At 39.5% G+C, this 27,621-nt stretch overlaps 1 protein-coding gene across 2 annotated transcripts in view; it reads left to right on the plus strand.

Moving 5' to 3' along the window:
* Nucleotides 1-358: 358 nt before the first annotated feature.
* Nucleotides 359-27,621, plus strand: part of ldb2a (LIM domain binding 2a) — a 63,687-nt gene continuing 36,424 nt past the window's right edge. For both annotated transcript variants that reach the window (XM_081382039.1, XM_081382040.1), the window contains exons 1-2: nucleotides 359-1,091; nucleotides 15,024-15,126. In XM_081382039.1, the coding sequence (XP_081238165.1) occupies nucleotides 960-1,091; nucleotides 15,024-15,126 (235 nt within the window). In that variant the 5' untranslated portion in view covers nucleotides 359-959. The remainder of the gene's footprint in view (nucleotides 1,092-15,023; nucleotides 15,127-27,621) is intronic.

The raw sequence follows: 27,621 nt of genomic DNA on the forward strand, positions 1-27,621 counted from the left end.
ATTCTTATTTTTATGGATTACTGCCGCCTATTTATTATAAATTATTTATCCATGCACATCATTATTTTTATATTAAATTATATGTGTCTTTAATCATTAATCAAAAATAACTTCCCCGCTTTCTTGCAGCCACATATCTCTTCTCTTCTCTTCTCTTCTCTGATGACGTGTTTACTGGCGCGAGGGCGGGACAACCTGTCACTCACATGACATCACAGCAATATCAAATGACAATGATCCAACAATCCATTAAATTTCCGATGGACAAAATCAAACATTGACCTCACTGATCTATATAGAGAATCGTTATACAGATCAGTGATTTACCTACATTTTGTCTTGTTCGAGAAGCCGTTTCACTCGGAAATACGTCACAATAGGGAAGAAAATACTATCGCAACTTCCGTGTTGACTTCAATGTATGCATTGCAAGTTTACCACAGTAAAAATAGGCTATATGACTGGAAGGTTAATCTGAAGGATAGGCCCATAATTCGCAAATGATCATGTACTAGCCTACTTTAGTTTTGAACTAAATGCTTGAAACTAACTCTGCTAGTCACGAAGAAAACAACATTTTAGTGACCTATTGACAACGTCCTCCAAGTGAAGACTTCCCCGTGTGACAACTAGCCCCGGTTGTGCACAACACTGACACGCTAATGTGAATGTTGCCGAACACAAACATTAACATGAAGGCCAGTTGCTTTTTGGTGGGATGGTAAGACTTGCTTGGCTCACCCTCAACAATGTTCCAGTGCAGCCTGCGGCTATCCAATGAGAGCCCAGCCCTCCTCCTCTGCTCTCCTCCTCTCCCGCCTCCTCTGCGCGCTCTCATCTCTCCTCTCCGCGTGCAGCCAGTGACTGCTGCTGCTGTCTCGCGGCGTTTGGAGACCCTGCACGCGCGCTGTATGGATGCTGAATCTTCGGCGCTGCTGTAAACGCGACACGGAATCAACATGTCCAACCCTCCGCACGACCCGTTCTACTCGTCCCCTTTCGGACCGTTCTACCGGAGACATTCGCCATACATGGTGCAGCCTGAGTACAGAATCTATGAGATGAACAAACGACTTCAGTCCCGGACAGAGGTGAGTTTGGCATCGCTCCACATGAGACAGTGACAGCTGTAGTTTGGGAAAAGTTATGCTGGCCAGTGCTTTTGCAAAATTATTCACACTTTACCTGATTGATCAAAACTGAGTGTGAACTAAGTGTTGAAACTATAGCCTATGTTTTAGTTTGGCAACTGGCTGACTTTGTAATCACTGTAAGTTGCATGGCTGCACAATTGTGCATTGTGATGATATTGCTCAGCCTCAAGACCACTTGTATTCGGGATAGTGATTCCTCAAAATTCCAATGCACTTCCATGAAATTATTTTCAGCTTTGGTGGGAAAAAAGCGCATTTTAATATTTATTTTTAGTACATAATGCGCATTTAGGGACATATTTCAGACTTTCTGGTGAGCTTTTCTGAATTTACATAATTTAGGCGCTGCGTACAGAAGCAATATCCACTTTGATCACTAATTAAAATCCACGTGGAGGCAGTAAGTTAATGAACAGCGCACGAGCGCAGAGTAATGATGCTTTTCTATCAGAGCAACACAACTGTTTTAAATATTTTTTTTTTTAAATAAATTAATTTCTACTATAAAAACTATACAATTGTGGCTACTAATAACCTGACTATTAGTTTAAAGCATAAAGGAAAATGATTAACTGTAGACAAGGTGCCAAAAGCACTTGATGAAAAAGCAGAACCGTTTGGCGTGCAAGAGAAAATGAATAGTCTCACAAACTTTGCCTCAAAAGTGAAATCAGCACTGGAATGAAAAGCATTATTTGATTTGAGTATTTTGAATGCATTCAGAACTTGAATGTTAGCATGTTGTCATCCACACCTAACAATTTATTTTAATAATAATAAATGTTGGGAAAAAACAAAAAAATCAAGGCAACATAATAGTCCATTTGAATTTATTATTCACTAATTTAAAAATAAATGTCATATTCAGCCAATTAATTGTTGTCAAGGCAACTAGATTTCTCATGCAGCACATTTTCAATTAACAACACAAACTATTTGAATCGTCATCACTGTATGCGCAATCTTTGCCTCTAAAGGAGAGATCAACTGAATTAGACGTAGGCATGTAAACCTAAATAATGGTGATAATGAACAAGCATAAAGATTATAGCATCACCACACACAAAAAAAGAACAGTGACAACAAAAGCAGCATATAGTTAATACATTAAGCAAACAATAAAAATACATCTATTACAGTTAACACATAATTTATTCATTCTGCAGTGCATGCTGGGAACTCACATATTGTTCGATATGAAGTTTATTCTGACAAACTTTGTTAGGCTAGTTGGGACAACATTTTTTTAACAACAGTTTAATGTCAACAAAACATAGACTATATGCACTTATAACACTACCAGCATTTTACCTCCTTTATTGTACTTTTAAAATAACAGTAAAACGTCTGTAAATGATAGCTGTAAATATTTGTGCTGTGACACAGGGACATGTAAAGCTGTAAAGCTGATCCCAATGGGAAATAGTCATGTTTTCTTCAAAGATCCGCTGGTTATAATGCAAGTCTTGCAACCTCTACCTCCGCATTCCACTCAACTGTCAAAAAAAGAATATATCTCACAACCAGTCTTGGCCATTTGTGATGTCATAGACAGAATTCCCCTTAAGTGTCCCATTGAAAAACAGCATTAAATATGCTAATGATTGCACTCGCTGTCGCAGTTCTGACACGTGCGCCTCTGCTCATGTGTTTGATGGAGGTGTTGTAACTTTAAGGAGACCTGGCCTGTATTGCAGAGATGCAATGGAACAACATCTTGAATAATGCATAAGCAACGGCCCAAACCCTGTAGACTTCCACTCTGAAACGGCACTTACCAAAGAGCCTAATAAACATGTGCCAATATATCATTTTAATCTTCACAACCTCACTTTGGCATAAAAGGGCATTTGCTAAGATTAAATCTTTATGTGTGATCGATCTTGATAAGATATTTCATTGTGAGGGTAACAATGAGTTTAGTTGACAAATGTGATTTGTTTCTGGAAACTGTTGCAATCTATGCAGCTCTAGAGGGGTAAAAAGAGAGAAGTACAATTAAGAAAAAGAAAAATCACTTCTTTTTAAAGAGATTTGTTTAAATAATTTAATTTTGTGCATATCAAGAACTTTTTTTTCTCATCAAAGGGTTAATATTGGATAAGGTTTCTGAAATTAATAAACAGTGTTATTGAAATCAATAATTCACTCACTCAAATAACTGAATTATTGCATTGCACTTAAATAGACTTTGGATGAAATACTAGTCAGTTCATGCACACCACTTAGAGCAGTGGTTCTCAATCCTGGTCCTGGGGACCCACAGCTCTGCACAGTTTGTATATCTCCCTCATTTAACACACCTGATTCAGATCATCATCTCGTTAGGAAAGAGCTCTGAACTGAACTGGGTGTGTCAGATAAAGGAGACATATAAAATGTGCAGAGTTGTGGGTCCCCAGGACCAGGATTGAGAACCACTGACTTAGAGAGTACATCGTTCTTGACAAATTTGGAACAAACATTCTGATGTCTCGTTTGCTGTTTTATACCTGCAACGTGAGTTTCATTGAGAATTCTGTTTAGGATGGAGGACTCAAATGAACAAATGTCTCTGCCCTGTTCACACAAATCCATCTGGCAGATGCTAGAAATGTTTGTAAAAGGTCTGATATCTTGTATCCTTCTTGCAAATTGAAGCTCGTATAGGTCTAGTGCCTTGCCACAGCGGAATAATAGCACAACGCTATTGCTAATATCTTTGCAAACAATGAGCGCAATGTTTATTAGTCAAGCACGCTGATGTGCATCTGTAGCCAGTGTTATTTAGCACAGATTTTAGAAGGGAGAGTTCCCCCCCACAGCCATCCATCATGTAGACATCCAGACTTACTTAGTTTAAAAGCTCCAGGCAAACACTGAAACAACAGGGGGAGCGCAGCGCTGAAGTAGCCACTGTCAAACAAAGGTGTTTGATAATCACTTGGCTCTATATTTCTCTGCATCAGTCATTTAATGACTGTCCAATAAGACTAACTAATCTATATATTAGCGCTTAACATGGGAATTAAGCTCCACGGTGCACATCACTTAACTGGAGTGAAAGTAGAATTGGACAAAAGCAGGAAAGAGCTCAGGAAAGCTAGACAAGAGGGCTCAAGAGTCCCGACTCTTGACTTGAGAGTTCTCAGTACAGAAACTAGTGATTGATGTATTTTATTGTCCAAAGGCTAAAACTGTTCAGCCCATTTGCTGGCAGCAAACTAACTTCAGAGCAGAGCAGTTAGTGTTGCGTTTTAAAGAGCACCAGAGAGTTTGTCACGGAACGCTAGATAAATGGACTATAATGAATTAAAGGTGAAATTTGTAATATTTTTTTGAAATACTTTCTCCTAACCCAGCCTCACAGAGACAAGAAGTCATTTATTGGTTGATTCTGTAAACAATGTGATTCTATGGTGCTATCAAAACATTGCTGTTTGTTTGAGCATCACAATTGAGCTCAATCGATAGCTTGAGTTTGGGGCGAGGCTATCTGTTATCTAGAGTTTTACGGTCCTTGTGAAATCAAAATGGACGTTTTTAGGCTTTTAGTATATATATATATATATATATATATATATATATATATATATATATATATATAATCTGCATTTAGAAGAAATATGCATTCAGTATTTACTGTCTCTTGCTGCATTCTAAATCGCATACTTAATGACAAAATCAAAACTTACTTCTGATTCACCAGTTTGTTTACGTAATCACGCAATTCTATGACGAAAACACCCAATTATGATGCAGATGTTTAAATGTCAAAGTCATAATCAACTCACCTTTTTACATAAACCATGAGAAACCATAAAAAAGCTTTAATTTCACTCCCTCCATCAAGTTAATAACTACTGCCATCAGTGCCGTCACTGTTAAATTTGCAATGCTTTTTATTTGTTATACTTTATGCTTTTCAGCAAAAGACACCAGAAACATACTACCTCAGCAGACATTCCTTAGCATGTCAGATATGTCCGGAAGACTGTTCTCAGTTCAATCTGAGCACTCTTGGAGTGCTTGATTGAGATGGCAAAAATGGGCATCATTCATAGGATCATATTCTCCTGGATATCAGCTCATTTTGAGTAGGAGTGACTGTCAGGCACATCCGAAAGTGAGTTTTGATTGAGTAACTTGTAGATCTGTGCAGACTCGGGTTGCAAACTGTTTCAGACAGTTCAGTCCAATTTGGTCAATTGGCTCTTCCAGTTCACTAATAAGAACCAGTTCAAAAGAATGATTCAGGACATCACTATTGCAAATATGGCCGACGAATGAACTAACTTTCCTTGAAATGGACTTTGATACTTAATATAGACTTAGTTACCATGCTTTTTTGCTGAAAAAATTAATCATGGCTGACTGATCTGAACAATATTATAATATACAATAGCATGCTTTTGCATTATGCTGCATCCACTCTGTTAGGTTCATTTTGACTGCTGTATCAGCCTGCGCTGCATAAACAAAAAAATGTGTGCTCCGTTAACAGAAGGCATATAGAGTTTGCCTGTTTGCCTTGAGGCATGCATCCTGAAAGAGCATCGAACATGTTTGCTGCCGTTTAAAAGGTTTGCTGGATAACCTGCCATATAAGCATATGCAAACAAGCATGCTGGTTAACATTCAGAGGAGGAGTTTTGTCGACCTCCGCTGGTATAAGATCATTAGCATAATGCGTCTTAATATTCACAAGCTCTGAGAGAGTGAAAAAAACAAGAGGTCGCCAGTAAGAAAACAAATGAAAGACTAGCTGTATTAATATGTCTAATGCTTTTGGAATGGGATGCATTTATGCAAAGGAGCGGTGCGAGTTCACAGCGGGGTTTCGTTTTGATCTGAGGGCGATCGATAATGCATTTCACTGTGGAGAAACTCAGTATCAAAGTCCTCGAGGTAAACCAATCATTGCAGATCTTCCACAGTCCCATTAGAGCTTAAAATGGCACCAAATGGCAAATCAGTCTAACCATGTCCATCATCATTTATATTACATGCTGCTTAATTGATTTTGTAGAAAGCAGGTGATGGATAATGATTGAGTTTTAAGAGCACATGAAAAGTCTAGCATCAATTGACGTGCCCAGATGTATGAGTTTTGTTAAGCAGTCAGCCATATAAGACTGAGATCTGTCTAATTATTTTAATATCAATGATATTATCAGATTAATACACATGTATCAGCTGCATTTTGGTTTTTGTAGTAGCAGTGGACTTTATCAACTTTATTTTGCACTCACTATGGGACGAATATAACGCACAACTCTCTTATCAATTGGCTGCATTATGCAAAAACAGGTTATGGGGTCCTGGCTGATATGTGACATATTACATTGAAAACAAAACAGAAGTAAAACATGGATTCTCTGGAACAATAAGGTTGCGTTCAAACTGGCAGGATACTAGGACAATAGTCCCACCTTTTTCCTGCGGCTTTCCCAAAGTTCCTTCCAGGCTACACTGTTGCGCTGATAACAGATAAAGAGGGATCGCCCATTTTGACCAACTTCCTGTTTTTAGACTTTTTCTGTACAGATCATATTTTTGATTCCTTTTGTCCAGCCCTGAGTGATGATGTTTTTGAGGAGCCACAAATGTGTTATCATTGATAAAACAGTGAACACAAATAAAACGGTTCTCTGCTGTCAACGCTCTGCATGTGTTGGCTTTACTGCACTTCATCAATATTCGGATGGGTTGTGAACCTTCATGCATCTTTACCTATTTGCACAAACATAGCTGAAAATGCTTTAATGTTGTGTCAACTATACACAAACATGCATTTAGAAATATATAGACTACCATTCAAGACGTTTTAATGTTTTTGAGTCCAAGGCTGCATTTGTTTGATTAACAAATACAGTAAAAACAGTAACATTGTGAAATATTAATACAATTTAAAAATAACCTTGCAACTTGGGGACTACCGTCCCGGCAAAATAGAAATTGGAAGTCTCGTGAGAAGCGAGAACGAGAACGAGCGCGAAACACAAATTGCTTTACGGCAATTCAACATAAACACACGCATGTATGATGTATTACCAAATTACCCACCTCGGTAGACAAAGCTCCACACGATTCAGTTGGCTTGCTCCGATCAAAACAAACGCACATGAGCAGCGGTAGAGAGGGGGAGGAGGCCGCCGCAAGTGAGTTTTTTACGACTGTGTTGTGAAATATACGCCCCACCACAGCTGTAGGGGGAGCTTGTGGGGAAAACATGCGACAACAAAAGGGAAAATCAGCGAAGAAGTGACTAGAGTTCGCTAGAGTTGCCGAGTTCTCCTTTAAAGCCTAACTGACCCCAAACTTTAGAACAGATTGAACAAACAAACAAAAATACATGTTAGCACAGTTCTGGAGTTGTTTTCAGTGCTGTGTGTCATTTAGGGTGAGGACTTTCTGAAGGATGTTAGTTCACTTCCCCGTGCCTTTATTGCATTTGCATAATTCAGATCATGTGCACTTAACCTTATACTTAAATATTGTCAACATTCTGTTGTTCTTAAAACAGCAGAACAAGGACAAGCAGACGAGAACAGCTTGCTGAAATAATACCCATAATCGTTGTTTATGCTGTCTTTGTTTACTAAAATGAGGTATCATGAATTGATGCATGAATTGTTTACGTGCTTACTGCCATTTCTACTGCGGTTTTGGCTTGTTTACATAGTTAGTATTCCCTGAGATCTGTCGGTGGCTGTCACTGATTTAGGTGGAAGAAGTTCAACAGCAGTTGTACAAACCCTGCACATGATTGCCCACACACAGCTCTGTTCAGCTCATCAAAGACCTTGTGTACGTTTCATGAGTCCTGAAAGGTGAGTCTAAATGGAGTCTGCCTGGCTAAGGACTTTTTAAATGTCAGTTTGCAGATGTGGATATATAAGGGCAATTTACACCAATTCCCACGTTGTGTGAGCGATTAGGTTGCCTTCCAGCATAGTACCATTCAAAACAGAAATGTTGATACTTCTCGTTGTACTATTAATGCTGTAACACAATGCCTCTAAATAAAATCGGAATTCATTCTAAAACAGACTTATAGATTTAGGTGGTTAGGAAACACAGCTGTCTTGTTCAAACGTTCACAACAAACACCAACGTGGTGAACACACTGATCCAGTACAACCCAACAACTGTTGGAAGCTGGTGTTTGCCAAGCTATACATTTAAATTTAGATGATGGCAGAAGGGTTATAGTGTTAGATATCGTTTGAATTTTAATGATTCCAATTCCGATTCTTATCACTCAAGTTCGACATGTCGACTGATTGGGATCCCTAAGCATAATCTTATCGCAAACATTTCATTGTAGCTGAATAACAAAAATCGATAGGCTAATGAATACTTACACAAAGAACTTTTGCCTACTATTTAAAAAGTACCATAGCTAAAACAACTAGCCTAACTAATTTAAATTTCAAGCATTATTAAAAACAAGTAAACACTTATTAATTAAAGCACAAATAAACAAATTTGCAACCGAAAAAATAAATACAACTGAAACTGTAATCAAATGCAAAATAAAATTGCACTTTATAAATAAAATGTACATTACAAAGATAGTTACAAAAGTTATGCAGGCAAGAGAGAGTGAATTTTCTCTTGTTTTTTTGTTGTTTGATTAACGTTATTATAGAGACAGCAGCAGAAATAATAGGCTGTTGTCAGTTTAAGAGCTGCACGGATCACATGCGTTTTCTTTGTCAACTGTTTACATTCACTTTAGACATAACCGACTGTTTACAAGGATATTTTGACATAGTGTTGTGTGTGTATTTGTCTGTTCAAGTGCAAAAAAGACACGGAAGTATCAGTATCGCACGCTATACAGTATGAGAAATAAATATGAACAAAAACTGCTGAATTACAGGAAAATTACTAAAGTTTTTGTATTTTCAGTTAATTGATATCCTAAGCCTAACTGTTGACATGCAATCTATTTCTGATGCCCAGTCTGATTGTCATCTACTATAAAACGAACAACCACAATTAGTGCAGGTACACTGCTGTACCTTTACTGCAGGTAAATCTGAAAACTGACATCTCAATAATAAACCAGCATGCAGGAAATCACAAATAATTTTAAATAATTTTAATTTTAATAAAGTTTAAAATAAATAAATAATTGAATCTCACTTTATTGTTGCAAACAGTCTCAATCAAAAGTCATGAAGATTAAGCTTCCACATTTTTAGCAAATCAAGCAAAAACATTTTTATCCAATGTGACTTACATTGCATTTGTTTGAATGAAATGAATATGTGAAGCATTAAAGGGGTCATATAATGTAATTTTTGTACAAGCTAATATGATTCTTTAGGGTCTAAATTAAAAGTTTGTAATATACTTTAATTAAAAATTCTCATTAGTATTGTAAGAAAACAATGTATGTAATCTATGTTGAAACGCTGCTGTCAATCAACCATCGTGGAAGGGGCGTCACAAAATCGAACCGCTTGATTTGAGATGGGAGGAAACATATAAGAAGATTTAAAAAAAAACACTGGATGGATTTTTATCATTTTATGGTGGTTGTGTACAGTCACTGCCAACACACATTTGTAAAAGTGCATGTACCATTATATGACCCCTTTAAAACTGAAATGAAAGTAATTTTGAAATTTGAGGAAATTTTCAAAAATTCAAATTAAAATGAAATTAAAAACTAGTGAAATTGTTGAAAAAACTGACTGTGTGTGAGGTCTGTTTAAACCCTACTTTGACATTTTTGACCTTGACTATCTTCTTTGAAAATGTAAAAATGCAGAAATTTTTTGTGATGGCTAGGTTTAGAGTAGAGGTCAGGTCCTGGAAGGGCCACTGTCCCCAAAAAAAGAGTGTGTAAAAAGTTCAGTTACTTGTTGTGTCTACAGTAGCTATGTGTTGTAAAAAGCACCTGCTATTGTTATTTACCAAGGATATGGGACATTGTTGTTTCTCTAAGCTCTTGGATCTACCATAAATCTGAGTTGCTTGGCCCCTGCGGAACAGTGACTGGGTCGAGAGCCACCATTGGCACATTGATGAATCCCTTTAGACATTCTAATCAATACGGCTTTATCTTCAGGCAGCCCGTGCAGACGCCCATGTTAGTTCACCTGAGGTCCTGAAGGACTGATCTGTGCGCAGTACATCAAAGCTCACTATCAGCTATAGCATGCTAGACAGCTACAATCTGCACTGGAGGCAGGAACCTCTCATTTTCCATGTCAGCTACAGATTACTGATCTATAGCCGACTCTCTCTCTTGGCTGCAGTGTTATATGTCATCTTTATCAAACATGATCTATGTCTCTGAAATGCAGCAGCTTTGGTTTATTCCATCAGTCAGTCAAGAGCAAAAAAAAAGAAAGACAAATAAATACAAGAACAGCGCAGCAGGGGGGCACAGATATATCACTATAAATGCAAATCACATCGCTAGGGAACTTTTGTACAGTATAAGAAATGATCCTATTCAACTGTTAAAAATCCAGTCCTTCCTTTCCAACTTTGGCACATAACACACCTGTACGCAAGTTTACGGATACTGTTTGCAAAGGCTGCTGAGGCATTAAATAGGGTTAATTAGTGCAAATGGGCAATCAGATTTCCCATCGATTGTGACGGTACAGATTGCCTTCCAGATAAATGAAATCCTATAACTCTGAGTCCTGGTGCAGATACTGATAATGCTGTTAGCGGCCATTAATGCTCTTCTGTAATTAGCTTATATCAAAGTAATTAAAACAATGACAGTGTAAAGTAATTATGTTACATGCTAACTCAATATTTCGTCCATGTTATCTCAACCTATATGCTCGATATCTTGTTTTCTCAGCATAATGGAAGACCCTTTCACCATTTTTTACTTGTGGGTCATTGTCTTCATTATGTACTGAAGTGATTTCACAGAATGTCTCTGTTGATTGTGATTTACAAGACTAAAATAGGGATAAAAAGATAATAGATTATGTAATCATGAAATATTTATTGTGTGTGTGTATATAAATATATATATATATGAACATATAATATTAATTTGATTTATGCGTTTTATTATATTCTGACCCTTTAAACGCTTTAAAAAGCTGCAACAAAAATTAAAGAAAAATATAAAAATAAAAGTTATTATTATTTTTATTAATGACATTGAAAATCAGTTTCTTAAAATCTAAGGTAGTGATCACCCATTTATAGTTTTAAAATTTAAAATAACTGTTTTTATTTTAATATATTTAAAAATGTAATTTATTCCTGTGATGACACAGCTGAATTTTCTTCAGTGTCACGTGATTCTTTAGAAATCATTCTACAATGCTGATTTGGTGTGAAAAAATTCATTACTATTATCAATGTTGTTGCTTTTGATCAATTTAATGTGTCCTTTTTGAATAAAAGTATAAAATGATTGACTGACCACAAACTTTTGAACGGTAGTATATATAGTGACCATAACAAAAAAAAAAAGTCTATAGTCTAAAAAGGCTACTTAAACTATTACTTCATCAGTGTTATGCACTTGGACCTAACCTGAGGTCAAAGGTCGTTGGTGCTGAGGAGGTCATTGGTGGTGACTGTACAGCATTGATGAATTCCCCTGCGGGCCATTGACCTCAGCACCAGGAAGATGTTGAAGTGGAGGAGATCAATGAACACTCAAAGAGAGCAGTCAACACCTGCTGATACAAACACGGTTTGATAAACTCTGCTCAAGAGCATCCATCAATGAGCTGCAAAGAGATATTGAACTGCAGAGAGCTCAGGGAGTCGTGGGATTTCAATCACAACTACATGATTGTCATGCAATATAGCTAAAAAGGAGATGAGACTCACTGACTAAAGATAGAGAGAAAGAGATTTGTAAGGCTGACTTACGATTAACAATGGTTAATTGGTTTTAATCAAACTTAATTTTGATCAAAATCGATACTTAAATCCCAAGATTGATTTCTTAGTCTGCTGTTTTCGGTTGATGCGTGAAAAAAACTTCACTAAACATTTGTAGCATGCATCCCATCTAATAATCACAATAAGCTTTGTGCTTTATTATATTTGATATGAAACAGTCTCAGCTTTCCAATTCTTTCAATTTTACCTTAAAATTCAAACAATAAATCTTTAATGTGGCGTGACAGATCGCTGAAGTGCCTCACCTCTTCCTCGTTACTTAGTTATAGCACGAAATAAACTTGAATGAACATCAGAAGGTATGTTGAAAGAAACAATACGACTTATCTCTTATGTAATCACCTAATCAGTGTTTTGCAGAAAGACGTCAATAAAACAGCTTGTAAACAATTCACGTGATGTTACATTTACCTCAGAAAAGCCATTCAATGACCATAGCTTATTAGTCAGCTCGGAAAAAATAACTCTAGAGAGGAGAATTTTTAATAAATATATCTATTAGATTCCATATTCATTATATTCTTGAGTAACATGTTAGTGATGTCTCATTTATTGAATGTTTGAATAAATTTGTAATGAAAAGCTTTTAACTAAAGTTATGACAGCCACCATTAAATTATTTTTATTTATATTGCAACAACAAATTGGAGAACCATTAAAAAAGTTGATATAAAAACTTAGTACTAAATAATAAAACTTATAAACAATTTAACTGTTAGTGTACAACATAACATTTGAGTGTTATTATATCTAAAAATAAAGAGAAAATAAATTTGAACTGGTTAATTTTAACCTTTAATATTTTAGTAATGCACCAAATGACAGTATATTTATAGTTTACAAAATAGTTTATGGATCAGTTTGTGGATCAGAATCTAACTGATTCATGAAATCTGTCAATACGCAGGCCTAGTGATTAAAGAAAAGGAAGGTTGTTTTAACCTCAAAGATTTGCCAATCCACAAGAGACCAAGATGGGGAAATAAGCTAAAAATGAAGAAAACATGACTATCTGATGAAGTCATGCATCCTGCTGAGTGTGACTACAGGTTTATTCACACACGTACACATGAAAACACACATACACAAGTAGAAAGCAAGGAAAAGAGTGTTAGCCAAAACTGTGTGTGTCATGGGTGATAGCGCTGTGCTAACAACCAGCTGTGTTGGACAAACATCAGCCTCCTGCCATATTGAATGGAAAAAGGTGTCAAAACTGATCATTCACTTACAAGTGACTAAGACAGCAGATCGTAATAGGACACTGACTCACTCCCAAAACACAGAGCAGATGAGAACGCTTTCTCAGCGCTGGAAAACAGCGCTTCACGAATACAAGACTCGGGAGTAAAGGTCTCCAGGGTCGGCCACTGTGGAATGTGACGCTGCCTGAAGTCGACAGCCCTAATTGTAAACATCTGAGAGGGCTTGTGATCTGTCACCAGGCAACATTGGCTAGATGGCAACGTTGGCCTAAACGACGTCTGTTAGAATCAGAGCTCTGTCAATCACAGGATGCCGTGGAGTCTAATTTTACATACACTGAGGATGTTCTGAGCTAGCGTGCCCATCTGATGGAGTGGCCTTAATTTAATTCAAGCGAATTAGTAAATATTTCCATTAGCAGTGGATTTGGAGTTTCTAGGTGCCCTGGATGTACATTATTTATAATGAATTTGGTTGTTGTTGTCGACTTTTAATAACTGTGCACAGGTGCCCTCTACATAACCAGTCTTTAATTAAGGAAAAATCTTGCATTTAGAAGCTCTGGGCTCATGTAATTTGAATGCTAGATCGCAGAATGGATGCAAAATGAGCTTTTAAAGGGGTCATGAACTGCATTTTTTATAATAAGGTCCACTTATGATGTTATCACATTTTTACATAAAAAAACATCCTCATTTAGAAGTACTGTAATGAGCTATTTTCTATCCTGGTTTGACCGTCTCTTTCGAACACTTCGTTTTGATTCTCATTCAAAACTTGGAAGTAAACTCCCTCTGCTATGATTGGGTAACAGTTTTGCATATTAAAATCATTTTGTCGTTCTAACATTGTTTTGAAAATTTTAGACGTTGAAAAATATCTTGCAACACAGTTGAAACATTTGCCTACAAAGTGCTACATTTATGCTTATTACATATGCTTTATCAGTCTTGGTTGTGGCAAATAAAGTTTAAGCACTTTTTGGGTCACTACAGTTATAGTTGACAAATGATAACTTCATGTGAATGGAATTAGGAATGAATGTGCCACTGTTTGTCACACTGTCATTCTTATAGGCTATTCATAGTTCTGACTAGTGAAAAACATATACGTTGTGTTTTAAATAAAATGAAACGTGTTGTAATGTCTTACTGATGACAAAACAGATGTCGCTCACTGAAGCTTTTATTCAGGATTAAATGGCTTAGATCAAAACAATAACAAAAGCAGTGTTCTCTACATGCTTTATTGTCATTAACCACATAAATGCTGAAGAAAAGGAAAGAACAGTAAATTACAACTATTCACAGTATGACTGCGGTGCTACAGTATAACTACTCTTGTAATCCTCAGACACTTCTCTATCGTATTGTTGCTGGAGTAATCCTGTGTCTGTGTCTGTCTTGTATTTACTACTACATGACATGCGCAAATCGGTGGGTGGGGCTAAAGAGGAAATGATCTATAAATAGACTTTGATCTTCTGCAGAGGCGGTCTTTCGTCACACTATGACATAATTATGTGACAAAATCTGAAACAAGTCGTTTCAATAAAAGCTGTTTTTGGAAAAACAAGGAAGTTTTGAGTTCATATTTTTATGGTTTAATTGAAAAAATCTTACTGACCCCAAACTTTTGACAAGTGGAGCTATACACAAAACATTAAATTTTTTCCTCATTTTTTCCTCCTTTTAAATAGACTTCTAAGACTGACAAAGCATATCACACCATATAATTAACTCCCATTAATTAACCGTGACTCTCCTTCTTCCCCAGGAGAGTGATAGTCTGTGGTGGGATGCGTTTGCTACAGAGTTCTTTGAGGAGGATGCTACATTGACCCTCTCCTTCTGTTTGGAGGATGGACCAAAAAGATACAGTAAGATTTAAGCCTTTTTCTAGTGCCATGTTGTCTTGTCTGCAATTGTGCTTGAACTGGTGCCAGTTAAAGAACAAGTTAGAGAGTACATGCAGGGCCGGTTCTAGACATTTGGAGGCCCTAGGCAAAATTCATGTTGGAGGCCCCCCACCCCCAATAAAAAAACACTTGAAACAAATATGATTCCTAACCTTTTTATTTATACAACATTTAATTTTAAAAGCAGTATATTTTTACTTACACAGTACATAAGTTTGGACACATTACTATTTTTAATGTTTTTGAAAGAAGTCTCTTATGCTCATCAAGCCTGGATTTATTTGATCAAAAATACAGAAAAATAATATAGTGAAAATAGTTAAAATTTAAAATAATGGTTTTCTATTTTACTATACTTTATATTTCTGTGATGCAAAGCTGAATTTAGTGCCACGTGATCATTCTGATTTATTATGTTAGAAATGGTGCTTAATATTTATTTTATAACCTGTGATACTTTTTTTCAGGATCTTTGATTATTAAAAAGTTGTTTTAAAAAAGTCTTCACTGTCACTTTTTATATATTTAACACATCCTTGCTGAATATTCCTGTTTTTTTTTCTCTGTATTTTTGATCAAATAAATGCAGGCTTGTAGAGCATAATAATAAACTTCTTTCAAAAACATTAAAAATAGTAATGGGTCCAGACTTTTACCGGTACTGTATGTACATATTAATCAAACTTTATCTAAGGTAATCTCTTTTTTGTTTAATGAAGATGTTATTGTTGTTGTTGTTATTTTGCTGTTTTATTCAATTTATTCACAGTTCCAGAATCCCACTTCAGTAGATGAGCATAAGTGATTTTATATTGCATTGCTACCTTAAATATGCTATACACAAATCAAGTGGAAGAGAAAGACACGATCGCTACTGAGCAGAAAAAAATATATAAAGTGCAATAATTGGCGTAATGTCAGGAATCTAATCATCAGCAGAATTTAGAAGATAGACCCATAGATATGAGATCCTTTATTTGAAACATTTAAAAATGTTGTAGTGTGTTGGCTTTTTAACTTAGAATACAGACGTCTTGTCTTTTAATTGTGTAGCTTTTTTACTAGTCAGCTCCCGACGCGATGTTATTGTACGCGCAAATTCAAAGCGTCGCGTCTTGGGCACGTTACGCTCGCGCTCTTTTAAACTCGTAATAAAGCGGTGAATGATTTTTCCAGAAATGACGCTGATCTACAGTACAAGTTTATATTTAGAATACATTGCAATCACTCCAAAATAGATGACGACAACTAACACATCCATGCTGTATGAGATGTGCTTCTTTGTGTGCTTATTAGGCTTTTGCCTCGCAGCACCTGATGGATGCGTTCTTTACACATACTTTCAGAAGCCGGCACCCGCTTTGTAACGGACACATTAATTGGTTTAACTGTAGTAATGTAACAGTCTATGGTTAAGATAAACATCGTCACTATTTTTAGTTAATAAATAAATATTGAAATAAATTGTAGATAGGACATTTGTACATTTTTTTTTTTTTTTTTTGTCCCTCTGTCTGGGCCCCATCCCGCCAATCGGGCCCTAGGCACGTGCCTAGTTTGCCTTTGCGTTAATCCGGCTCTGAGTACATGATTGTGATATTGGGCCCTATTTTAACGATCTAAGCGCATGGTCTAAAGCGCAAGTTCATTTAGGGCGTGTCCGAATCCACTTTTGCTAGTTTAACGATGGGAAAAATGGTCAGTCTATTTCTGTTGCCTCAAAATAGCAACGTGCCAACAATGTGCCAGAACACACCTCATTTTCAGACCAGCACGCCCATGGACGCACAAATGGGCGCAAATGCATTTGCCATTTAAACAACTTGGCGCATGTAAGCCTTCATGATGTGAAAATGATAACTGCGTCGGACTGAAACTAGCAAAAAACACTTGCGCCACGCTTGGCGCTGGATTGTGCCGGGTGTAAGATAGGGCCCATTGTGTCTATGGAGTCTGAAAATGTTGGAAGATACCAGTCTTATAAAAATCAGTAGAGAACTTTGATTCAACTAAACCCGCCGGTTCCAGATTTTATTGACTTTTATTGCTCTTCCAGGGAACAAGTTTTCAGAAACTGCCCCTAAATGTCACATGAAAACAACACGGGTGTTAATCGCCTTCCTTGTCATATAGAGAACTATACTAAGAAAGTGTTGTAATTGGTAAACTGACTAATTATTTTATCTGCAGGTCTGCTAGAATTTGCCACTTTAAAAACCATTAGAGAGTTATTGTTTCAGTGAGCTCCCTAATGTAGTTTTGGCTGTATTTGCTAAAGCTCTGCTAGTCTGTCCATTTTTATTTTTTGGTGGTGGTGATGGTGGTCTTTTTTTCTCTTCTGCACACTTTCCCTATCTCTCTCGCTCTCTCTCTCTCTCTCTCTCTCTCTCTCTCTCTCTCTCTCTCTCTCTCTCTCTCTCTCTCTCTCTCTCTCTCTCTCTCTCTCTCTCTCTCTCTCTCTCTCTCTCTCTCTCTCTCTCTCTGATGATTTGAGCTGCGTTGTCTGTCCTTATTGAGTTCTCTGCTTTTGGTTAGTCATGCAGAACACTCTGCCTGTTGCAAAGAACGAGTGAGTCAAACATTGACTGAAGCCCCCTCCCTTCCCAGGGTTCTTTGTAGTGCTGATAGATTCAGAAATATATATTTTTATTATGCCAAATGAATATGCCATTTGACTGCATTACAATAGCTGCAGCTTTAGCCTATTTTCAAGACATGGCAGAATGTGTTTCTTCATTTTGTGCAGTTTGAATTCTTATAATTGAACAAAGATGTAAAATTCAAACACTAAAATGTCTAATTTGTCATTTAAGATGTATTTTCCCCAATATAGTTTCAAAGGTTTTTTTTTTTGCATGTTAAGTCTACATTTCAGAAAGTAATATTTTGTAATCTTCAGATATAGTGTTTAAAAGTGGAAAGACCAAAAATCTTGCATCGGCTCCAGGGGCCTATAGGGAACCAATCCCCCATATCGATTGAAGGGGGAGTTCAGTCCGTCTCTTGTGACAGCTCATCTTTAGTCTTCAGAAATGACTCCTCTTAGTTTCAGCCACAAACATACACCCTCACTCCATCACTGTCACACACACACACACACACACACACACATACATACATACACAAGCACTGCATACTACATTTGCTCGGGTCCTTTATGCATTTCTCGATCCTCACTCCACCAAGGATCTTTAAGGATTTTCTGCTTCAGTATAGCCTCACATCAGTATGCTTGTTTATCCTTGCTTGTCTTTGCATGACATGTTTACAGTAATCACTGTTCAGGTTTTATTGAGTAACTCATTCCTCTGCTTTACATTGCAAGATATCAGATCAAAGATAATCTAATCCAATTTTTGTTCACCATGTCCTGATTTAATGTATTTACCTGTTTATGAATTATTTATTCGAAATAAGGTCATATCGTACGCTTCCAGTGTCTCATTTTTAATGCACTCTCTGGAATACTTGATTCTGTGGTCAGATGTTTTACTAACCTGTATAATTGATTTGGTGTCCTTGCTAACCCTGGTGGAAGCTTTAAGATAATCTACAAGTAAACTAATAAAATAATTTAATCTTAAATCAATATGCACATTTATTTATTTATTTGGTAAGTAGCCGAATAAACAGGATAATGTACAGTCTGTAGCAAGTCATTATTGTAAATAGGTAATAACAAGGATTCTGATTGAACTTGTTTTGTCCTTTTAACCTTAGATCTAAGTTTAATGTCATACTGAAATAGTTTATAATTTATGTTAGTAAAATAAATATGAAGAATCTCAATAATATCTTTGTTTTAATATATCTTTGTTGAATAAATGTAATTAAAGGCTTAACATTAATATGGTGGTTATAAAAATTCTCAGAAGATTCCTTCAGTACTGAGAAATGTCCTCAAACCATCTCCAAACATTTCAAAATATCCCTTACAAGCAGAAAAAACAAAAGGCATTGAAGCTTAAGATGCAAGGACTTTGCACTTATACACACAAACATGTACGATGTGAGATGTGGGCGTTATTTCACCGCAGTACCATTGTGTAGGGATGGATAATGGATAGATTATTGAAATACATTAGTTTAAATGGCCTCACTTTCTCTGTCTCTTTTCTATTTCTCTCAATCTCATTCTCCAGGACAAGTATTTTCCTTCTAGTTCACTCTCATTTCTTGTCTCCTCTGCTTGTAATAATGTATCATCATGTATATGTGTTTGTTTAACATTATTATATATTTATATCTATTTTAATAAAGTAATTAAAATAATAATTTATGTATAATACATCTGTAACATATTTTACCCAATATAATTGTATACTATTTGTATGCACATTAGAATGTGTCATTCGCTTAGTGATATTAGTTCACAATATCAAATTCCATTGAAATCAATAGTGGATCAAGTCCCCTGCATGCTTCACGCAAGAGTGTGGAGCGTGGAGCTTCTGCCATGCAGACCGTTCCAAATCAGTCACTTATGCATTTCCATTACGCCTTAGAAGGCAGCTGCGTATGTTAGTATGTAGGCTAGAAACAGAAACTCACTTGTCTTTGGAATGGGACTTACAATGTATGTGACTTCATTTGAAAAATACCACCACATTTATCATCTGAAGAAAGGAATCTTACAAATGAACATCTTGGCTCATTGATCTGGAGCACCTAAACCTGAACAGAAGATCATCACCGATACTGTAGCCTGTTTCTGTTTTTTTAGCTGTTTCCTGAAATACTGTAAAGTGCTTTAGTTCAGTTTCTTCTTCACATTTCTCCTCATGGACATTATTAGCGGGGGAATAATTAATATCTGATCTGAAACACTGTTCTTGTTTTGGGTTGAGGCAAGGCCAGGACGAATTTCAAAGCATGATGCAATGCCCTTGCAACTGTGATACCCTAGAAAACTTCCACCACTGAACTGCAACACTTCATCAGAAATAACAAACAAAACAAAGAGGAATGTATTAGCAGATTTGGATGAAGACTGGAATCTTCTTTGCTTTTGGTTGCCATTGCTTTAGAATGACATCTGCATCAATGATTCAATGTCAATTCAAGTCAAAAAGCTGTGGACATTACACTCATTAATCAGGTTCGAATTGAATCAAACATGTTATAAGCCCCAGTAAAATTTCACTGATAAATCTCGAAGATGATTACAATTTACCGACCTGAGAAACGTCTCAGGTTACGACTGTAACCATAGTTCCCTGAGAAAGGGAACTCGCGATGCGTCGATAACGCTTTGGGAACGCCCCCGGCGTGAATGCGTCTGAAGCATCTATGTCAACTAGTCCAATGGAATGAATGAAATGCGCGTCACGGGCGGGTGACGTCATGACCAGGAAGCTATAAAAGCGCATCCGGTGAAACCGGCTTTAGCTTCGAAATTTGCCGAAGCAAGTCGATTACAGGAATGCAGGAAGTATGGCAGGGCGACGCATCGTCTCGTTCCCTTTCTCAGGGAACTATGGTTACAGTCGTAACCTGAGACGTTCCCTTTCGAGGGAACTCGCGATGCGTCGATAACGCTTTGGGAACGAGAATACCCAAGCCGCCAGAATTCCAAATGCCTGCGTGTAAGCCTGTTGTCAAAAAACCCACACTAAGCACTGAGCACCTGAGACCCTGGGGCAGCATCCAGGTCCAGACTATAGAATCTGACAAATGTGAGCGGAGAAGACCAACCCGCCGATTCACAAACGTCTTGGAGGGACACTCCAGATATTAAGGCTTTAAAGGCCGCCATACTTCTAGTGGAATGAGCTCTGACCGCCAAAGGACAGGGCTGGCCAGAGGACTCATAGGCAAGAGAAATAGCCTCGACTATCCACTTACTAACTGTCTGCTTAGAAGCCGGACAACCTCTCTTGGATGATCCAAAACAGACAAACAATTGATCGGACTTCCTCCATGGAGAAGACCGATGAACATAAGTATCCAATGCTCGCACTGGACACAACAAGTTCAGCTTTTCCTGGCCCGGAGAAGTAAAAGGTGGAGGACAGAAAGCCTGAAGCACAATAGGCCTCGGAATAATGGTTGGCACCTTAGGGACATAACCCTGTTTAGGATACAAGAATGCCTTGACCATTCCCGGTGCGAATTCAAGGCAGGTGGGAGAAACCGAAAGGGCCTGAAGATCTCCGACTCTCTTGAGGGACGAAATGGCTAGAAGAAAAATAGTCTTGAAAGTCAGAAATTTCTCTGAGACCGACTCTAAGGGCTCAAACGGAGCCCCAGATAGGCCCTCCAGTACCAACGCCAAGTCCCAAGCCGGCATCCTAGTGCGTGTTACAGGCCTTAGCCTCAGGGTGCCACGAAGGAAACGAGTAATCAGGGGGTCTCGACCCAACGATACACCACCCACCGGGACGTGGAAGGCCGCAATGGCTGCCACGTATACTTTTAAGGTGGATGGACATAAACCTGACGCAAAGCGATCCTGCAGAAACTCCAGTACTGTGTTTACTGAACAGTTAACCGGGTCCCACTGACGCTGGTGACACCAAGTAGTGAAGACTCTCCATTTCAAAGAGTACAATTTCCTCGTAGCGGGAGCTCTGGAGCTTAGAATGGTCTCAACAACCTCGGTTGAAAGACAACTCTCTATGAGTTGGGCCCCCTCAGAGGCCAAACCCAAAGTTTCCAAATCTCTGGTCGGGGGTGGAATATTGTGCCCCCGGCCTGAGACAGAAGGTCTCTCCTGATCGGTAACTCCAAGGGAGGACCGTCTAGTAGATGAATCAGGTCCGCAAACCAGATTCGACTTGGCCAACGTGGTGCTACTAGCAATAGGCTTATTCCGTGCTGACGAACTCTCTCCAGAACTCCTGGGAGCAGAGCAACAGGGGGAAAGGCGTACAGACGTAGCCTCGGCCACGTCTGCACCATAGCATCCAGCCCCAGGGGGGCTGGGTGGGTAAGGGAGAACCAGAGTGGACAGTGCGTCGTATGCTGAGACGCGAACAGATCCACTTCGGCCTTGCAGTAAAACTCCCAAATCTTCTCCACCACCTCGGGGTGAAGTCTCCAGTCCCCTGGCCTCAGCTCCTGCCTCGACAGGACGTCTGCTCCGATATTCTGGCCCCCTGGAATATACACTGCCCTCAGAGAGAGTATCTTCCCCAGGGACCATAGGAGGATCTGGTGTGCCAACTTGCATAGTGGACGCGACCGCAGACCCCCCTGACGATTTATATAAGAGACCACCGATGTGTTGTCTGTCCGGACAAGCACATGGTGATCCTTCAGGTCTGGGAGAAAATGTCTCAACGCGTTGAAAACAGCCAACATCTCCAGGCAATTTATGTGCCAAGAGAGATGATGACTCCTCCACAGACCCTGAGCTGAGCGGCCTTCCATTACCACTCCCCAGCCGGTGAGGGAAGCATCTGTCGAGATAGCAACTCGATGGCAAAGAGCTCCCAACACCGGACCATGGGACAGGAACCAAAGTTTCTTCCATATAACCAAAGCGCGGAGACACCGCCGCGTGACCTTGATCATACGAAGCGGGTTTCCACTCGGGGAAAACCCTCTGGTCCTGAGCCACCACTGCAAAGGTCTCATGTACAGCAGGCCAAAAGGTATCACGTTGGATGCTGCTGCCATGAGCCCTAACAGTCTCTCGAACTGCTTCACAGTGCGTGACTGACCTAGCTTTAGCTCTTTTATGGCTGTTAGGATAGCAGCTACACGAACGGGCGATAGATTGGCTCGCATCGTGACTGAATCCCATACCACACCCAGAAAAGTGGTCCTCTGTAATGGAGATAGCACACTCTTCTTGGCGTTGAGCCTCAACCCCAATTTCCGCATATGTGCGAGGATGACATCTCGATGCCGAACCGCTAACTGTTCTGATTCCGCTAGAACCAGCCAGTCGTCTATGTAATTCAGAATACGTATGCCCTGCAGCCTGAGCGGGGCCAGAGCTGCATCTACGCACTTCGTGAATGTGCGGGGTGATAAAGCTAGACCGAATGGAAGAACCCGATACTGGTATTCTTTGCCCCCGAAAGAAAACCTCAGGAACTTCCTGTGCTGAGGGAGGATGGAGACATGGAAGTAAGCGTCTTTCATATCTATTGTGACAAACCAGTCCTCGGATCTGATTTGAGTCACGATCTGTTTGAGTGTCAGCATCTTGAACTTGAGTTTTTGAACTGTACGATTCAACAGACGAAGATCTAAAATGGGACGCAACCCCCCATCCTTTTTTGGAACGATGAAATAGCGGCTGTAAAAACCCGATTCTCTGTCGGGTGAAAACACCTGCTCTATAGCTTCTTTCGCCAGAAGAGCTTTCACCTCCTGCTCCATCACCAGAGCCTGCTCGGGGTGTACCAGCGTGGGCACCACCCCGTTGTAGCGAGGAGGACGCGAACCGAACTGGATTCTGTATCCTTTCTCTACTAAATGCAGGACCCATTGAGAAATATTTGGCAGATTCTTCCACTCTGTCAGAAAATCTACTAAGGGAACCAGCCTCTCGAGGCTGGTCTCTGGTGTATTTGAGACAGTCGGCCCGGGGGCCTGAAACATATCGGCAGGAACCACCCGAACCGAATGTTCTTGAACCCCCCTCAGAAGGTTCATATCTGACGCAATGTCGAGTTGACATTGCGCCAGACAATCGCTGGGAACCACTGCGCCCCGAGACCAAGGGTGCGGGGTTGGCAGAATGACTCCCTGAGGACACCGAGGTGGAGCGGACACCGTATGCTGAGGTATGATCCGCTCCACCCCGGGTGGGGCTGCCCTCATGGGTCTGACTCCATAGGAGTCAGGACCTCTTCTTTTGAGCCGAAGCCTTCTTAGCCTGAAGGACGGTCCTCAGATCCGGCTTCTGCTTTGAAGGCTTCGGCTGAGAGTGCTGCGTCTGCTTCCAGTGTTTTTGTGGCGGAGCACGAGACGCAACACTCTCTTTCTGCTGTGCTCTGTATGAGGAGCTTGACGGCTGGGACTGCTCACGCCCAGCAGCCCCAGGGGGTTGGACACGGCGAGGGAGAAATTTTTTAAATGCCTCTGACTGTTTTTTGACCTCCTGGAATCTTTCCACCACCGAATTAACAGCCTCACCAAAGAGACCAGAGGGAACAATAGGTGCATCTAACAGAAAAGCACGATCTTTTTCTTTTATCTCTGCTAGATTTAACCAAAGATGCCTCTCAGTGGCTACAAGGGCTGCCATAGACCGCCCAATTGCTCTGGCGGTCTCCTTAGTAGCCCTGAGAGACAAATCAGTGGCCCGACGAAGTTCTCGAACCTCATCGGGTCCCACCCCCTCACTTCTGTCCAAATCCCCCAGCAGATCAGCCTGATAAGCCTGGAGCACTGCCATAGTGTGTAGACATGCTCCAGCCTGACCTGCTGCCGTATATGCTTTGCCCACGAGAGATGATGTCGTTTTCAGAGGCTTTGTGGGCAAAGCTGAGGCCTTCAGGGACGATGCTGAACCAGGCGACAGATAGCTCGCGAGCGTCTGTTCAGCCTGGGGCATCGACCCATAACCATATTCTCTCAGCCCCCTAATATCTGAATATACGTGAACATGGGGACTATAGAGACGAGAGGAATATGGTTTATTCCAAGATCTGGACAGCTCACTGTGCAGATCTGGAAAAAATGGAAGGCCTCGTGGTGGAAGTGTTTTAATAGATGGAAGGAAACGCTCATCTAGTTTGCTTTTAGGACGAGCGTCCCTTTTCTCGGCTGGCCATTCAATATTCAACTTTTCAACAGCACGAGTAATCACATCCACCAACTCCTCATACGCTGGAGAAGAGGACTGTGAATCCTCTTCCCTTATTGTGCTTTTACTTTTTTCACTGTCAATGCTCAGCACATCCAACTCCTCAGAGCTGGAGCACTGAAGCATTGGGCTCTCTTCCCGGGCGGAAGAAGCCGCAGCGCGGGCTTCCGACACCGGGGAGAGAGCGCTGGATCCCCCAGGACAGGAAGGAGATAAGGTCCTCGGACCCGTCTCCAACCCTTCTGAGAGATCCTTTTGCGATCCCCAGGAATGCATTCTCCGCGCTGCCTCGGCAGACGCGGGTCCCGCACCCTGAGGATCGCGAGGCCGACCACTTTCCTCAAAAAGTGACAGCCGGGAGCGGAGCGTGCGGAGAGGAAGCCGCTCGCAATGCTGGCAGTCAGCCCCCTCGAAGGCTGACACCGCATGCTCCACTCCCAAACAAATGACACAAAGCTTGTGTGTATCCCCACCCGTTAAATAACGCGGGCAAGGAGGAACACAGAGCTTGAACATTTGCTTTTCCATTTCAATAGACAGACAACAGTAAATAAGACAGACAGAGTTACACAGATCGCTTGCTGAGGCAACAGAAGCTAAAGCCGGTTTCACCGGATGCGCTTTTATAGCTTCCTGGTCATGACGTCACCCGCCCGTGACGCGCATTTCATTCATTCCATTGGACTAGTTGACATAGATGCTTCAGACGCATTCACGCCGGGGGCGTTCCCAAAGCGTTATCGACGCATCGCGAGTTCCCTCGAAAGGGAACTTGACAATAATTCCAGCAATCATGCCATGTGTTCTTTTGTATTCTGCTATATGTTGATATAGTAAATCAGGGCTGTCGATATGCAAAACCTAAGTAGATCGATGCTTTGGGAAACTCAGCCCAGAACTAGTGATGGCCAATTTGAATTTGGATTTTATGATAAACAAATGCATGAGAAACTTGTGAATGTTTCTGTATTACAGGTAAAACATTTTCCATCAAACAGTACCAAAACACCAGCAGTGTACAGTGTAACTTTATGGTTAGATTCATTTTGTCTATTAATGTACCATGGTGCACCTGCTGTACTGCTACGTTAGGCTGCTTTTTTGAACTAAAAATTGCACTGTTATTGGCTGTTTTGATAGTGGTTTGTAGCTCATAGGTATAGTAACGTTACACATAAGAAGTAATGAAGGAAATGTAAAAATGTTGTTCCGAAAGTGACTAGAATTGAACACTTTATGCTGTTGTTGGTGCATGACACCAGTGCCTGCTACGCAATTGTTACATGCTGAGTGGCCATTGCCTAATGCTAATATAAAGCTGACATGCTCTTTTACTTTTTATTGCTTTTGAACGTCTTTGTGTTTGTTTGGGGTTACAAGCGATTTAGCTCTTTTCATGTACTGTATTTCACCTACAATATCTGCACAAGTCCAACGACACATGTCACTGTTTCGGGGTCAATAAGATGCCAAAAGCAAGCAACAAATTATGCTAAAGTACACTCACAATACTACCAAAAAAATCATGATCCTAACCTTTATCGCCATACCAAAATTTAAAATGGCCAGACAGGGATTCATTTTTTATGAATCGATAAATTGTTGGTGTCCGGGATGCAGTGACCCCAAAGAATGTATAAACACTGTGAGTTTTAATATGCTTAGCTTAAAATGTGTGAAATGAATAAACAGTTGTTGAGATTGTATTCTCAATTGAAAGGAGTAAAGGCTTGGACCCGGAAACAGTATTCCTTTCATCGTGGCTTAAAGCAGATATAGTAGGGAAGTTTGCCTCCACATTCATCCCAGTCATCTGCTGCTACACACTTTCCCAAACCACAATTATGCTTCTAGTCATTTCAATAGGAATTCAAGTTGGTCATATGAATTTGCTGAAAATTTTGCTAATGTGACCACACTTCTACTGAGAACAGGCAGTACAGAATGAGATAGGAGCCGTTCCCACAGTACTCAAGAAACACTATCCATCTATGTAAAGGCTAATGTTTTATGTATTTGTGTAGTGGAGAAGAGTGTCTTATTCTAGTATTTGTTGTCATCTTTTATAACATGAGAATTCTGTCCAAAAAAAGCACACACATAGCTACAGTAAACTTTACAACCTATCCACCTTATTCCTGACGACCTTACTGCGTTTTGAATTATGGGTGGCACTTCCAGTTTGGGGAACATCCATTCAAAAAGGCTGAAACGAATCATTTCAAATCATAAGGTTGCCCTACAAATAAAGATGATCCGTCAGTTTGACTGGAGGAGCTGGCAATTTTCCTTCATGATTTACTTTCAGGCATCATGAGAATAACGTTATACTTGGTATTTTAACGTGACGTTATAACAAGAATATCTATGGCAAGAGCTCTTTTCAGTCACTGCTTTCTTTTCTTCGTGATTATTTTCTTTTTTCCTTTTGCAGTCCGCTGTAAAAGTATGAAAAGGACAACATATACTGCACATTTGTGGTCTGTTCTCCAGAATTTAATTTACGATACATTCCATTAATAATTCATTGGAATACACAAAGAATCTCGTTATTCTCCTCAAATCCTCACGTCTCTTGCCAGGTTTGTTTTCACAGGTAAATGCAATATATAATCTGTCAAAATGACGGAAATTACTTTGAAATAGTATCACGTAATGCTGAAGTTAATGAATATTTTTGATTAAGGCAACAT

This window comes from Scardinius erythrophthalmus (genome assembly GCF_964197995.2).
Source record: "Scardinius erythrophthalmus genome assembly, chromosome: 13".
NCBI classification, from domain to species: Eukaryota; Metazoa; Chordata; class Actinopteri; order Cypriniformes; family Leuciscidae; genus Scardinius; species Scardinius erythrophthalmus.